The 15,973-nt window shown below is 42.4% G+C and overlaps 1 protein-coding gene across 2 annotated transcripts in view; it reads left to right on the plus strand.

Annotated features, from left to right (window-relative positions):
- RALGAPA1 (Ral GTPase activating protein catalytic alpha subunit 1) overlaps nucleotides 1–15,973 on the plus strand; it is an 882,008-nt gene that overhangs the window by 331,897 nt on the left and 534,138 nt on the right. For both annotated transcript variants that reach the window (XM_030214290.1, XM_030214291.1), the window contains exon 24: nucleotides 10,981–11,136. In XM_030214290.1, the coding sequence (XP_030070150.1) occupies nucleotides 10,981–11,136 (156 nt within the window). The remainder of the gene's footprint in view (nucleotides 1–10,980; nucleotides 11,137–15,973) is intronic.

The raw sequence follows: 15,973 nt of genomic DNA on the forward strand, positions 1-15,973 counted from the left end.
AAAACTCTTATCTCTATCTGATCGATAATAAAAGGAGCTCATTGTGAACACTATCCACTCTAAAAGGTTGTTTTGTGGCTGTACATGAAGAATTATGATATTGACTAAATACATGTATGTGTGTGTCTCTAGTCCTGCATCCTAAGTTTATATAATCCTTTCAAGAAATTTAGTTAATCTTTTAACTTATTAGTGGAGCATAATCACAGAATCATTGTATGGTCGCATTTTCAATGTGGTAATACTAGTGCCCATCTAAGGAACAGCCAGGTTATTTTGAGTTAGTGTTCACTGGACCAAACTTGCTTTTCTTGTGCCATCACTATCCAGCAGGTAGGCAGTGTCTTAAAAGATGGAGGATAATGGATTTTTTTTTAAACATTAAAAGAAGGTAAATTTGGATGTAAGGATTGTTTCAAAGCACGCTCTCTCCCTGGGTATAGCCAGCTCTGCAAATGTATTCTTTTTTTTTTTGGGGGGGGGGGGGCACAGAGGTGGTTCAGGGAGAGAGCTTGTTGTTAAAGATTTACCAGCACACCACTGGATGCAGTGGAATTATACATTCTACTCACATGCAGTGCAGACCTATTCCTGTATAGATGCGTTATGGGTGCACCGCAATGGATGGCATATGGTGGAGGCGGCTGAGATAGAGACCATTTGTGTTGCGGATCATGCACCAGTGTGGATTAAATTAATGTGGCTGGGTCAATGCAGGCGGCAGGGAGTCTGGAGACTTAATGAGTCACTGCTGGGAGATGAGAGAGTGCGGGAAGATATTAAACTTAATATTCAAGAATTCCGTCGCTTTAAAGATAATGGGGAAGTAACTGATGGGGTGCTATGGGATGCGATAAGGAAACTACTATTTCCTCCTCGAAACCAACTACCTGTTCCTCTGATCCTATTCCCACCCATCTGCTTAACACTATCTCTCCTACTGTCATCCCTTTTATCTGTCATGTCCTCAATCTTTCACTGTCCACTGCGACTGTTCCTGATGCCTTCAAACATGCCGTTGTCGCACCACTCCTTAAAAAACCTTCATTGGACCCTACCTGTCCTTTCAACTATCGCCCCATCTCCTGCCTCCCTTTCCTGTCCAAGATACTTGAACGTGCTGTTCACTGCCGTTGCCTTGACTTTCTTTCATCTCAAGCTATTCTTGATCCACTTCAAACTGGCTTTCGCCCCCTTCATTCAACTGAAACAACACTTGCTAAAGTCTGCAATGATCTGTTCCTAGCCAGATCCAAAGGTCTCTATTCTGGTCCTCATCCTCTCAATCTTATCTGCTGCATTTTGACACTTGATCACAGCCTACTCCTTGGTACGCTGTCCTCACTTGGATTTCAGGGCTCTGTTCTTTCCTGGTTTTCTTATCTCTCCCAGCGTACCTTTAGCGTATACTCTAGTGGATCCTCCTCTACGTCTATTCCACTGTCAGTTGGTGTACCTCAGGGATCTGTCCTGGGACCTCTTCTTTTCTCCATCTATACTTCTTCCCTTGGTACTCTGATCTCATCCCATGGTTTCAGTATCATCTTTACGCTGATGACTCCCAGATCTACCTCTCCACACCAGAAATCTCAGCAGGAATCCAGGCCAAAGTATCAGCCTACCTGTCTAACATTGCTGCCTGGATGTCTCAGCGCCATCTGAAACTAACATGACCAAGACTGAGCTTCTCATCTTTCCCCCTAAACCACCTCTCCTCATCCCCCCATTCTCTATTTCTGTGGATAACACGCTCATCCTTCCTGTCTCATCAGCTCGTAACCTTGGGGTCATCTTCGACTCCTCCCTCTCCTTCTGTGCACCTATTCAGCAGACTGCTAAAACCTGTCGTTTCTTTCTCTATAATATGAGCAAAATTCGCCCTTTTCTTTCTGAGCACACTACCAGAACCCTCATCCACACTCTTTATCACCTCTCGCTTAGACTATTGCAACTTGCTTCTTACAAGTCTCCCACTTAGCTATCTCTCTCCTCTTCAACCTGTTCAAAATTCTGCTGCACAACTAATATTCCGCCAGTGTTGTTATGCTCATATTAGCCCTCTCCTAAAGTCACTTCACTGGCTTCCTATCCGTTTCCGCATACAGTTCAAACTCCTCTTATTGACCTATAAGTGCATTCACTCTGCAGCTCCTCAGTACCTCTCCACTCTCATCTATCCCTACATTCCTCCCCGGGAACTCCGTTCACTGGGTAAATCTCTCTTATCTCCTCCACTGCTAACTCCAGACTCTGTTCCTTTTATCTTGCTGCACCATATGCCTGGAATAGACATCCTGAACCGGTCCGTCAAGCTCCATCTCTGGCCGTCTTCAAATCTAAGCTAAAAGCCCACCTTTTTGATGCTGCTTTTAACTCCTAACCCTTATTCACTTTTTTTCAGAACCCTTATTTTATCATCCTCACTTTAATATTCCCTTATCTCTTGTTTGTTCTGTCTGTCTGTCCTAATTAGATTGTAAGTCTGTCGAGCAGGGGACTGTCTCTTCATGTTCAAGTGTACAGCGCTGCGTATGTCTAGTAGCGCTTTAGAAATTATATATATAGTAGTAGTATTAGTAGTAGTGGTGAGGGGTGCCTTGATTAAATGGGGGGGGGGGGGTGCGCAAGAAAAGGGAAAGAAGGCAATACTTGCTGACTTTGCATATGAGGTTAGTGCGCTTAGAAACGTTGCATAAAAGACACCCTACGCCGCAGATATGGAAAGACCTTAAGTAAGTGAGAGGGGAAATAGCACAATTGCAGATGGCAGACGTGGATTTTATGAGAACTAAATTAAAACAGCAGTGTTTTGAGTTCGCCAATAAATCTAGTGAAATGTTGGCCTGTTATTTACGGGCGAGGAGAGGGCGCTTCCTTATCCATAAGATGAAAGATGATAGGGGAGGATGGCACTGTACTGATTTAGATATTGGAAAATGTTTTGTGGAATATTATCAAGATTTATATAGTGCTTCTGCGGGTACATCGGCTGTAGATATAGCTTGCTATTTGGACCAGGTTCCATTACACGATTGGATGAGTCGGAAAGAGCTCAACTTGGGGAACCTATTAGAATAGGGGAGGTACAGGGAGTGATAAAACGGCTCCCTAATGGAAAGGCACCAGGATTACACAGTAACATAGTAGATGACAGCAGAAAAAGACCTGCACGGTCCATCCAGTCTGCCCAACAAGATAAACTCATATGTGCTGCTTTTTATGTATACCTTGATTTGTACCTGTCCTCTTCAGGGCACAGACCGTATAAGTCTGCCCAGCACTATCCCCACCTCCCAACCACCAGCCCCACCACCGGCTCTGGCACAGACTGTATAAGTCTGCCCAGCACTATCCCCGCCTCCCAACCACCAGTCCCGCCTCCCACCACCGGTTCTGGCACAGACCGTATAAGTCTGCCCAGCACTATCCCCGCCTCCCAACCACCAGTCCCGCCTCCCACCACCGGCTCTGGTACAGACCATATAAGTCTGCCCAGCACTATCCCTGCCTCCCAACCACCAGCCCCGCCTCCCACCACCGGCTCTGCCACCAATCTCGGCTAAGCTCCTGAGGATCCATTCCTTCCGAGCAGGATTCCTTTATGTTTATCCCACGCATGTTTGAATTCCGTTACTGTTTTCTTTTCCACCACCTCCCACGGGAGGGCATTCCAAGCATCTCTGTGAAAAGTACTTCCTGACATTTTTCTTGAGTCTGCCCCCCTTCAATCTCATTTCATGTCCTCTCGTTCTACCGCCTTCACATCTCTGGAAAAGGTTTGTTTGCGGATTAATACCTTTCAAATATTTGAATGTCTGTATCATATCACCCCTGTTTCTCCTTTCCTCCAGAGTATACATGTTTAGGTCAGCAAGTCTCTCCTCATACGTCTTGTAACGCAAATCCCATACCATTCTCGTAGCTTTTCTTATCTGACTAAACAATATCTAACTTCACTACTTGCAAATTACAGTGGGATGCAACTAAAATTACCTCTACTGACTGGTATGCATCACTCTCGGAACACTTTGTACCCTCTCCTGATAGCTCATGCAATAGGACAACTATTAGGGGATGGTTCATAGTTCACCTCTATTTACTATAACGCAAATACAAATGTAAGCAGTTTACGTAAAAAATTTAAAATGAGGGGAGAAGGCATAAAACAAGAGGCCTAGAATTAAGTTAGTCTGTAAATAAGAGGGGGAGAAAGGTTTAAAAGGGATCAAATTAAAGATGAAGGGAAGGGGGGTAGTATAATGTGACAAAATTATGGAGGTGATACCGTAACAGGGTAAAAATCATTAGAATTAAGCAGGGTTTTTGGTAGTGCGATGAAATAATGTAATTAATTTGGAGCAAAGATCCAGGGGTAGAGTTCCATAGAATTGGTGCAACAATGGTAAAAGCAAGAGCACTGAGCGGAATGTGAATGAACCTGCAGGAATAAAGGAATACCCAAAAGATGATATGCAGAACAGAACAGGTCATGTGACGCGATGGAGTGGCGGGAATAAGAAAACTAAAATGAAACAACAGGATTCCAAGAATGCAAAATTTGATGAGCAAAAGAAAATAGGAAGTCAGTATTCATTTATTAAAAGAGCAGAAGCGCTATCACACTTTTTAGCACCATAAAATTAATTTAACTGCGGTGTTTTGGACTACTTGTAACCTACAGAGCTGGTACTGGGGGAGACTGTAAGGAGATTGAGTGACTGGATGAAAAGGGCTAAAGGTGAAAGAAAGATGTTAAAAGTATTGGGCCCCCAAGATTGAGCACTGAGGAACCCCACTAGTTAAGTCAAATGATTTAAAGAGTTGAACCACTGAACTTGAAATGCCCTACCTTGTAGATGAGTGAAAACAGGATTGTGCTTTCACAGTTAGTCATTTCTTTACACTGATGGAAAATAAGTCTAATGTACCAAGGACTTGTCTTTAGAAAAGCCTAGCCAATATTTCATTTTTAAATATCTCCAATATATTCTAAAGTATGTAGTCCACACTGCTACAAAGCAGCAGAGTTTGGTTGGCAATCTGTGGGAACCCGCATGTTACTTTCTGCTTTATAGGTAGTTACCCACAATTTGCTTGTTATTTTCTATATTGCTTACACAAACAGTATGCAATTTTAAACCATTTACCTGTCAGATGGGTACATGGCGAGGTTTTATAAGTGCTTTGTGGAAGAGCTTGGAGATTTATTGGTGCGAGTGGGTAATAGAGTTTTGGAGGGTAATGGGCTCCCAGCATCCATGTCTGGGGGGGAGGGTAACAGTTCTGCCTAAACCCGGTAAAGACCCCACTGTTTGTGGTTCCTATAGGCCTATTTCACTCTTGAATGTGGATGCAAAGATAGTGGCCAAGATCCTGGCTAACAGGTTGGCAAGGGTACTGCTGAAATTGATTCATATAGATCAATCTGGGTTTATCCCCAAATGACAAGTCAGTGATAACATAAGGTGCACTCTCCATTTAATATGGAAGATCCCAGTCTAGCATAGCTATGTTGGCTATAGATGCAGAAAAGGCCTTTGATAGGGTCAGTTGGGGGGTTTTACGAGAAGTCCTGAATCGGATGGGCCTTGGAGAGAATTTTGGTGCTTGGCTAGAGGCCCTCTATGCAGCTCCGAAGGCATACATTAATATTAATGGGGGATATACATCTTTTTTTCCCCAATTGGTAGAGGTGTCAAGCCACTGGGAGCCTGGAGGATGTCATCCAAGTGTCCCCAGAGCTTGTACACTCCGTTCAGTGGTGGACTATTTGATCCAGTTTGACTCTGGGACTTCCATTCCAAATTCCTCTGCCACAAAAGGAGCTGATGACGAATGCATATCTCCTGGGCTGGGGGGGGCTCATGTAGATGGGCTTCACACCCAACGTGTTTGGTCCACCCAGGAAACAAAATCTTTAGATCAATCTCCTGGAGCACTGGTTGATCTGGAATGCTGTAAAGGCTGTCAGAGATGGCTGTCTCATCAAATTGTGCTTATTCAAACAATCAGTTGGCCATGTATTGTACCAACAGGCAGGGAGGCACCGGATCACGTCGTCTGTGTCAGGAGGCAGTCCAGATGTGGCATTGGATTCGCCAGCATGGCATGTTCCTTGAAGCCTCTTATCTGTTAGCCAAAAACTACTACTACTACTACTACTATTTAACATTTCTAGAGCGCTACAAAGTGTACGCAGCGCTGTACAAACACAAAAGAAAGACAGTCCCTGCTCAAAGAGCTTACAATCTAATAGACAAAAAGTAAAGCATTTAAATTTAAAATATTTAAGCAGTCAAGCACAAGAGAACAGTCACAGAAGGACAGAAGATGTTGAAGGGTGGTCAGTGTGATTAGGTGTAACTCTGGTTGGAGTAGTGGGAGAAGGTGATAGAAGAATAGAAATGGGTGAGGTAAAGTAATGAGTGGGTTGATAGGGAGGTTATATAAGACATGTCACTCTAGGGGTGGGTGGGTAGAGGGGTAGGGTGGGTAGGATTAAGTCTAAAGCAGGAGAAGGTATTCTCTGCAGCCTATCTGTGAGATGGAAAATGCTCTCTGAAGCTGCTGCTATAAGTTGTTAGTTTTCTCTCCCTGAAAGAGATCCAAGCCACACCCATGAAGTTCAAACTGTCAGTGGGGAGGGTGAGGGGAGGAAATGGCAGTGCTTGATGAAAAAGAGAGCTCAGTTTGATAGGAGATATACTATAGGATGTCATTCTGAGGCCAGGCTAAGTCTAAAGCAGGAGAAAAACAACAGCCTGGCCAACACACTGAGCAGGATAATGCAACCACATGAGTGGTCTCTCAATATGGGCATTGCCCGCGAGATCTTCCAAGCGTGGGGCACCCCCTCACTGGATCTCTTTGAGACTTGCATCAACCACAAGGTCCCTCAGTTCTGTTCCAGGCTTCAGGCCTACGACTAGCATCAGACGCCTTCCTCTTGAATTGGGGGACAGGTATTTTGTATGCATATCTTCCCATACCTCTAGTGGTGAAAACTTTGTTGAAACTCAAGCAAGACTGCGGAATCATGATTCTGATCATGCCGTACTGGCCACTGCAGATATGGTTCCTTCCATTTCTGGAGTTATCCTCCAAAGAACTGTGGAGATTGGAGTGTTTTCTGACCCTTATCACGCAGAATGAGGTTGGTCTTATACATTCCAACCTTGTGTCTCTGGCTCTCTCAGCTTGGATGTTTGAGAGCCTAGAATTCGCTTCCTTGGGTCTTTCGGAGGGTGTCTCCTGGGTCTTGCTGACTGCCAGGAAAAAGACTCCACTAAGAGGTGCTATTTTTTCAAATGGAGGGGGTTTGATATGGTGTGAGAGCAAGGCCCCTAGATACCCTTGTTTGCCCTACACAGACCCTGCTTGAATACCTTCTACACCAATCAGAGTCCGGTCTCAAGACCAACCTCATAAGGGTTCACTATAGTTCAATTAGTGCTTATCACCGGGTAGAAGGTAAACCCATCTCTAGACAGCCTCTAGTTGTTCGCTTCATGAGAGGTTTGATTTTATTAAAGCCCCCTGTCAGACCTCTGCCTGTGTCATGGGACCTTAATGTCATTCTCACTAATCTGATGAAAGCTTCTTTTGAGCCACTGAATTCCTGCCATCTGAAGTACTTGACCTGGAAGGTCATTTTCTTGGTGGCTGTTACTTCAGCTCATAGGTTCAATGAGCTTCAGCCCTTAGTGATGGATGCACCTTATACTAGGTTTCATCACCACAGAGTAGTCTTCCACACGCACCCTAAGTTCCTGCTGAAAGTGGTGTCTGAGTACCATCTGAACCAGTTGATTGTCTTACCAACTCTTTCCCCGACCTCATGTCCATCCTGGAGGTGAAGGAAGCTATTAGAGCTAAAAGAAAATCCTTCAGAAAATGGAAGAAGGAACTGACTGAAAATAATAAGAAACGGCATAAGGAATGTCAAGTCAAATGGAAAGCGCTGATAAGGAAAGCTAAGAGGGACTTCGAAAAAAAGATTGCGTTGGAGGCAAAAACACATAGTTAAAATTTTTTTTAGGTATATTAAAAGCAGGAAGCCGGCAAAAGAATCATTTGGACTGCTAGATGACCGAGGAGTAAAAGGGGCGATCAGGGAAGACAAAGCCGTAGCGGAGAGATTAAATGAATTCTTTGCTTTGGTCTTCACCGAGGAACATTTGGGTGGGATACCGGTGCCAGAAATGGTATTCGAAGCTGACGAGTCGGAGAAACTTAATGAATTCTCTGTAAAACCTGGAGGATGTAATGGGGCAGTTCTACAAACTGAAGAGTAGCAAATCTCCTGGACCGGATGGTATTCATCCCAGAGTACTGATAGAACTGAAAAATGAGCTTGTGGCGCTATTGTTAGAAATATGTAATTTATCCTTAAAATCGAGCGTGGTACCGGAAGATTGGAGGGTGGCCAACGTAACGCCGATTTTTAAAAAAGGTTCGAGGGGAGATCTGGGAAATTATAGACCGGTGAGTCTGATGTCGGTGCCGGGCAAAATGGTAGAACTATTATTAAGAACAAAATTACAGTAGTAGTAGCATATTCAAAAGCATGGATTAATGAGACAAAGTCAACATGGATGTAGTGAATGGAAATCTTGCCTCACCAATCTACTACATTTCTTTGAAGGGGTGAATAAACATGTGGATAAAGGGGAGCCGGTTGATATTGTGTATCTGGATTTTCAGAAGGCGTTTGACAAAGTACCTCATGAAAGACTCTAGAGGAAATTGGAGAGTCATGGGATAGGAGGTAGTGTTGTGGATTAAAAACTGGTTAAAAGATGGAAAACAGAGAGTAGGGTTAAATGGTCGGTATTCTCAATGGAGAAAGGGTAGTTAGTGGGGTTCCCCAGGGCTCTGTGCTGGGACCGCTGCTTTTTAACATATTTATAAATGACCTAGAGATGGGAGTAACTAGTGAGGTAATTAAATTTGCTGATGACATAAAGTTATTGAAAGTCGTTAAATCGCGGCAGGATTGTGAAAAATTACAAGAGGACTTTACGAGACTGGGAGACTGGGCGCCTAAATGGCAGATGGTGTTTAATGTGAGCAAGTGCAAAGTGATGCATGTGGGAAAGAGGAACCCAATTATAGCTACGTCATGCAAGGTTCCACGTTAGGAGTCACGGACCAAGAAAGGGATCTGGGTGTTGTCGTCGATGATACGTTGAAACCTTTTGTTCAGTGTGCTGCTGCGGCTAAGAAAGCAAATAGAATGTTAGGTATTATTAGGAAAAGAATGGAAAACAAAAATGAGGATGTTATAATGCCTTTGTATCGCTCCATGGTGCGACCTCACCTCGAATATTGTGTTCAGTTCTGGTCGCCGCATCTCAAAAAAGATATAGTGGAATTAGAAAAGGTGCAGAGAAGGGCGATGAAAATGATAAAGGGGATGGGATGGCTTCCCTATGAGGATGGCTAAAGCAGCTAGGGCACTTCAGCTTGGAGAAAAGGCGGCTGAGGGGAGATATGATAGAGGTCTATAAAATAATGAGTGCAGTTGAACGGGTAGATGTGAAGCGTCTGTTCAAGCTTTCCAGAAATACTAGGACTAGGGGGCATGCGATGAAGCTACAATGTAGTAAATTTAAAACGAATCGGAGAAAATTTTTCTTCACTCAACGTGTAATTAAACTCTGGAATTAGTTGCCAGAGAATGTGGTAAAGGTGGTTAGCTTAGTGGAGTTTAAAAAAGGTTTGGCCGGCTTCCTAAAGGAAAAGTCCATAGACCATTATTAAATGGACTTGGGGAAAATCCACTATTTCTGGGATAAGCAGTATAAAATGTTTTGTACATTTTTGGGATCTTGCCGGGTATTTGTGACCTGAATTGGCCACTGTTAGAAATAAGATGCTGGGCTCGATGGGCCTTGGTCTTTCCCAGTATGGCAATAATTATGTACTTATGTAGAGCATTGGCTCACTAGATGGAGCAGACCAGGCTCCACAGACAGTCCGCCCAACTTTTTATTTCTTTTGATCCCAACAGGATGGAGGTTGCTATCGGGAAATGCACCATTTCTAATTGGCTAGCAGATTGCATATCCTTCACTTATGCCCAGGCTGGGCTAGCCCTATGGGGTCATGTCATGGCTCACAGAGTCAGAGCCATGGCTGCGTCAGTAGCCCACTCGAGGTCAGTCTCCATTGAAGAAATTTGCAAGGCTGCAACATGGTCTTCAATTCACATCACACTACTGGCTTGAACAGATATCCGACATGACAGAATCTGTTTGTGGTCTAGAATCCAACTCCACCCTGTTAGGTCCATTTTATTCTGTTCCAGGCTGCACTCTCAATCATTTTGTATATAGTTTTATGTTAATCTGAGTTATGTCCTCGCCGTTGCGAGACCCAGTTGTTCAGTGTTCATTTGTAGTGAGCCTGGATACTAGGGATTCCCCACTTGTGAGAATATAGAAGCCTGCTTGACCTTGGAGAAAGTGAAGATACTTACCTGTAGCAGGTATTCTCCAAGGATAGCTGACCTTATATTCTCACAATCCCTCCCACCTCGCCTTGGAGTTGTCTGTTTTATTTTTCCTTTTTTGCTGTTATATTCAACTGAAGTGAGTGCGTTCGTGCGGTGGGTGGGACGGCAGTTGCACATATGCGGTGGAGCATGTCTCATGCTCCACAAATCTCTTCTTATACTTGTCATAAGATTCGGACCAGGCTACGTGGCCTGCATTACCTACTTGTGAGAATATAAGGCTTATTGTCCTCGGAGAATACCTGCTACAGGTAAATATCTTCGCTTTATAGTACACAACATTTCTTACACATTGGCTTCACTTTGTTCTGTGCAATTTTAAACCTTGAGGGGTGGTGAAAAACCATAGATTTGTACAATATTGATGTTATCGTTATGGTACTTAGCTCTTTATTTTATGCACTTTCTTCATAGCTTTAATGATAGCAATGAGTAATTATATACATTTCTTTTTTATGTCATAGGCAACTATGTTGCCTGATAGATATAAACAAGGTAAACTTCATGCTTACAAGCTGATCTGTAAAATAATGAAGAGGAGACAAGACGTGTCACCCAACCGGGATTTTCTAACCCACTTCTATAATATAATGCACTGCGGCCTGCTTCATGTGGATCAAGTAAGTTTCGCACAATCAGTTTTCATTTTTCTGTTTTCCTCTGAGAATAATTAGAAATAAAAATCAGTAATTTGATTGCTGGTTCTGTTTAAATTGAAATAGCTTATAGTAAGAACATTTTATAGCAGTCCAGAACCACCTCATTTTAGCTCTTTAATCTAGCACAGGGCTTTGCAAACAATCAGTTTTCAACATATCCAAAATGGTATATGCATCAGATAAATAAGCATACACTAGAAATCCATTATATGCAAATTTGCCATATGTATATTCATTGTTGATATTCTGGCAATCAGTTCTTTTTATTGGTATTTAAAACAGTCTTACAGCTTTAAAAAAATTCATACCATATATTAAAATAAATGTGAGCAAAGATACACTAAGTAATCTGATATAATGATTAAAAGTCAGAATTATTGATCATTTGAAGACATGTATTCATCCAAATTTTCACATTTGCAAATAAAGAACTATGTACTGGATATTTGAATTCCAAAATGTTCTCATATTTACTGTATAATACTATACAGTTCCACCATATAAACGCATTCAAATTAGAGTTGTCTTCCAGTGATTATTAATTTTAAGGCTATTGCAATTAAGAAATCAAATAGGTGTTTAATTGTTTGTCAGAGGATATGAAATTGCTAATGATTACCAAATAGTCAACTTGACAGATAAGTCCTCTATAGTGTACAGAATGTCATTGATCTTATGGCAGACATCTGACCAGAAGATACATAAATTAGCACATCCATAAATCATATGTAAAAGGGAACCAGGTACTTTATGACAGGACCAACATAAATTATCAATTGTTAGACCACCGTTCCAAGATTTAATTGGGTCCATGAAAATCAATGATATAGAAAAGACAGAGATTGGGTAACAGAGGTGGAAAGTGAAGGTCTAGGGCCTTGTAGCTAAAATTTCTTCCAAATCAGAACTGGAAGAGTATTCCAAGATCCTTTCCCAGACCTTTTCTGTTTCTGATGAATACTTATAAAATCCATATTGGAAAAATTTGTAAAACGAGAAGACTGCGTGAGAGGAGGAGAAATATTTTTTAACAAACATTTCCAATAAGCAATCATTAGAAAGGTTGATAAAATCAATATTGCATTCTTTAGAGCATGTTGTAGTTGATACTATGCATAAAAATGAACCCCATTCAAGAGTTGTCCTAAGATCCGTGTAAGGCTGTTCTTCCAAATAGGCTAGTGGATTGGGCATTTGTCTATGAGAATTCGAGGATTGTTCTAAATGACTATATTAGATGAATTGTTATTTTCTATTTGTAGTTGAGATTCACGTTTACAAAATGCTGTCAGGGTAGCTTTTAAAACAGGGGTGAGTTTTATTTTGGGGGAAGTGAACCATTCCTAGTAAAATATTCAAGGGTATAGGGGAGTTTAGAATTTCTTCCATCTTTTGCCACATCAGTATGCATTAAGTTGAAGTGGTTTGAAATCATCAATTACCCTGACTTAAGAGATAGGAGTAATGACTTAAACAGAGGCACATTCAAATAAATAAGGTACTTCTGAAGACCTTAAAACATTCCCTAAATAACTCAAATAGAAATTAAATGAAACTGGCAATAGGGGAGATCTGAGAGTTGCCCATGCCACGTGATCTGCAATGATCTATTCTTTAGAAATGCCACAAATGAACTTAATCATCATATCAGTCTCCCCTTGCACGCTTATCGAGAGAGCAGTTGATAAATTATGGTACTGAAAGCTGCAGGCAAATCTAACTGCATAACCAAAGACTGATGTCCACATCTGTGGTAGCCCGCTCTTCACCAGTGCAGCCAATATGTAGACTATGCAAAATCACAATTAAATCAATTGGAGTAGATCTCAAGTGGGGGCAATCATAAAGCAGATCCCAATGCTTTCCATACTTTAAATCATTCAATTGTCATACATGGATACAACTTCTTCCAGAGCTATCAGTGGCAACTTGTTTCATATGAGCCACAACTCATGGCTTGCCTTTATCTTCATCGGCTCTTTTTTTTTTTTTTTTAACAAAATCACTAAAAAATACTTTAATCCTATGAAACTTTAAAGCTCAAAAAAAAATTTTTAAGCATTTTATATAAAAATGATAGTGCCTCAGTATTTTAGGCACTTATCTTAATAATGCAGAGTATTCGCATGGACTGTGTTTCGTCACTGTGTCAGGGTTGGTCATCTGTATTTATTATTTCTGTCTTCACAACAACTGCTGTATTGTTGGTATTTATTACTTCTCTCTTCTCAATGTCTGCTGTATCATCAAGTGATGAATGAGCAGACATTGTGAAGAGAGAAGTAATAATACCGACGACCAGCCCTGATACAGTGACGAAACATGGTCCATGCCGGTGGTCTGTATTTTTAAGATAGAGCCTCAATATTTTAAGCACTTAATCATTTTTATATAAATTGCTTCAAAAAGTTCAAAAGTTTGAGCTTTAAAGTTTGATAGGAATAAAGTATTGTTTTAGTGGTTTTGTTAAAAAAGAGCCAATGAATATAAAGACAAGCCATGAGGTAGCTTATGTGAAACAAGTTGCCACTGATGGCTCGGGAAGAAGTTGTAGCCATGTATGATAATTATTGGATGATTTAAAGTGTGGAAAGTGTTGGAATTTGTGATTTCTATTGTATGCAAGCCTGACTGAGTTGTATTCAGTAAATCATAATTAAAAAGATGTTGCATCTGCTTCCACAGTTTTGACAGTATCAGGATTATTTGTTACCAGGTGATATTTGGAATATTGTGCATCATCTTTTTACCCCATTCTATAATGAAGCTAGCACCACTTGTCCTAACTGAGAGAAAAAGCATATTTCTTGCAGAGAACAATTTACAAACTTAGCAACTCAGAGATATGACTACTTGACATTTTTCTTAGTAGTCTGTTAAAGCAAGGATCTGATAGACAATTACATTCAGTACATTTTTGAATCAATATGTGACTGATGTAACAGAGACAAATGAAAATTTATCTCAAATGCAGTCTGCTAACCTTCCTGCATCCTTTCTGTAACACCAGTTTCTGCTTGGCCATGCTCAAACAGACCAGGAATGCTTTCTTGCAGTATAATCACTTATGGGCCAATGATCAGAAGCAAACACAGGCGCTAGAGGCTGTTAGCACCATACTAGTGCCTGTGTTTGCTACAGCCCCATGATTAGAGCCCCTGAGCGCGTGAAACATCGTGCTCGTAGGCTCTGAATGCAGCTAGTATGCAAATGCATGCAAAACGACTAAACCTATTCATCCCCAATGATCAGCGACCACCGTGCCAAAAATTAGTTCGCTGGCCGAGGCAAACCCTATGCCAGTTTGGAGCTGGCGTTAGGGTTTGCAGACTATTGGGGAGGAATGATGAGCCCTGTTCATCATGCATTTGCATGCTAGCAGGCCTCCATTCCCCACAATGCAGCAGCCCCCGCAGGAACCCCGACCCCCCCCCCCCCCCCCCCCCCCAGCAACAGGGGGCTGGAGCTCCGGTGGACCTCCGTTCCCCCCAACCCTCCCCCGACACAGGTTCAAGGTGGGCTGAAGATCCGGTGGGTCTCCAGTTGGGGTCTGGTGGTTCCATGGACCTCTAGCCCCTGTGTTTGACAGGTCTGGGATTTTGATAGCCCAGACCTGTGAAACGTATGGGAGGATTGTGCCTGAGTGCATGCTCAGGCACAATCCTCCCGCACTTCTACCTCATGATCAGAGAGAATTGCGGTAAAGCCCCGCGCTGTTCCAGCACTATTTTTAGAGAGCTGTTTGGAACAGCATGGGGCTTTTGATCATCTGCCCATTACTGTTTAAAAAGTGAGTGCAGGGGTGGCCCAAGGCAAGATGCTGTCTGAGGCAGGGATGATATGCTGCCCCCCGGGCCATGGTCTGCCATCTCCTCCCCTTCTTTCCTCCATCCCCTTCCTCGAGTTTACCTTCATTTTGCAAAAGGTGGCAGTGGCAGCAATTCCCATACTTCCCTGCTACCAGTGCCGGCCTCTTCTCTACTGTGGCCCGCCTCTGAGGAAACAGAAAGTTACACTAGAGAAATGGGCCACAGTAAAGAGAAGAGGCCGGCGGCAGGGCAGCGTATGGGAATTGCTGCCGCTGCCTTTTGGAAAATGGAAAAAGAAGGTAAACTCGGGGAAGGGGGTGGAGAAAGGAACGTGGAGATGCTGCTCCAGGAAGAGTGCCGCGTGATGCACCCACCTCGGGTGGCTTAATGGTAGGGCTGCCACTGAGTGAAATCCTTTGCTCATATTCTGCTTCCTGATTGCTTCACTAGTGTTCAGGATGTTCTTTTCACAACCTGTAAGAATGCCTAGTGCTATTCTGGCTCTCTAATAATTTTGAAGAAAACTGATGCTTCTCCTCTTTTATCATCATCTTATAAATTCTAATGGGCAGACTCAGGATAGCCCTAAACAAGCAATGACTGCAGTGGTTGGTTTGACTAGAATAGGTTACATTACATTACAGTACTGTTTGTGTTCTGCAAGCTTCCAATAGAGTTCAACGCAACATTTTGCCCTCTTCCCCATGAGGCCCTCTCATTATGCAGACCCAGTAGGTATACTGAGGGGCTACACACTAAAGAAATCCCCAACATAGTAACTAACGCTTTCATCACTTCAAACCAAAAAGGCTTGATCAACATACATGTCTACCATATAGCAGAAATGTACCCCTTTGGAACCTACACCTCCAGCATATACCAGATGCACCAGGATGCATCCGCTTCAGTCTTTCGGGAGTATAGTACCATCGGGTATGGACCTTTTTTTTTTTTTTTTAGTTTCAAACATTTTTATTGAATATACTCCA

Source organism: Microcaecilia unicolor, chromosome 9 (genome assembly GCF_901765095.1).
Source record: "Microcaecilia unicolor chromosome 9, aMicUni1.1, whole genome shotgun sequence".
NCBI classification, from domain to species: domain Eukaryota; kingdom Metazoa; phylum Chordata; class Amphibia; order Gymnophiona; family Siphonopidae; genus Microcaecilia; species Microcaecilia unicolor.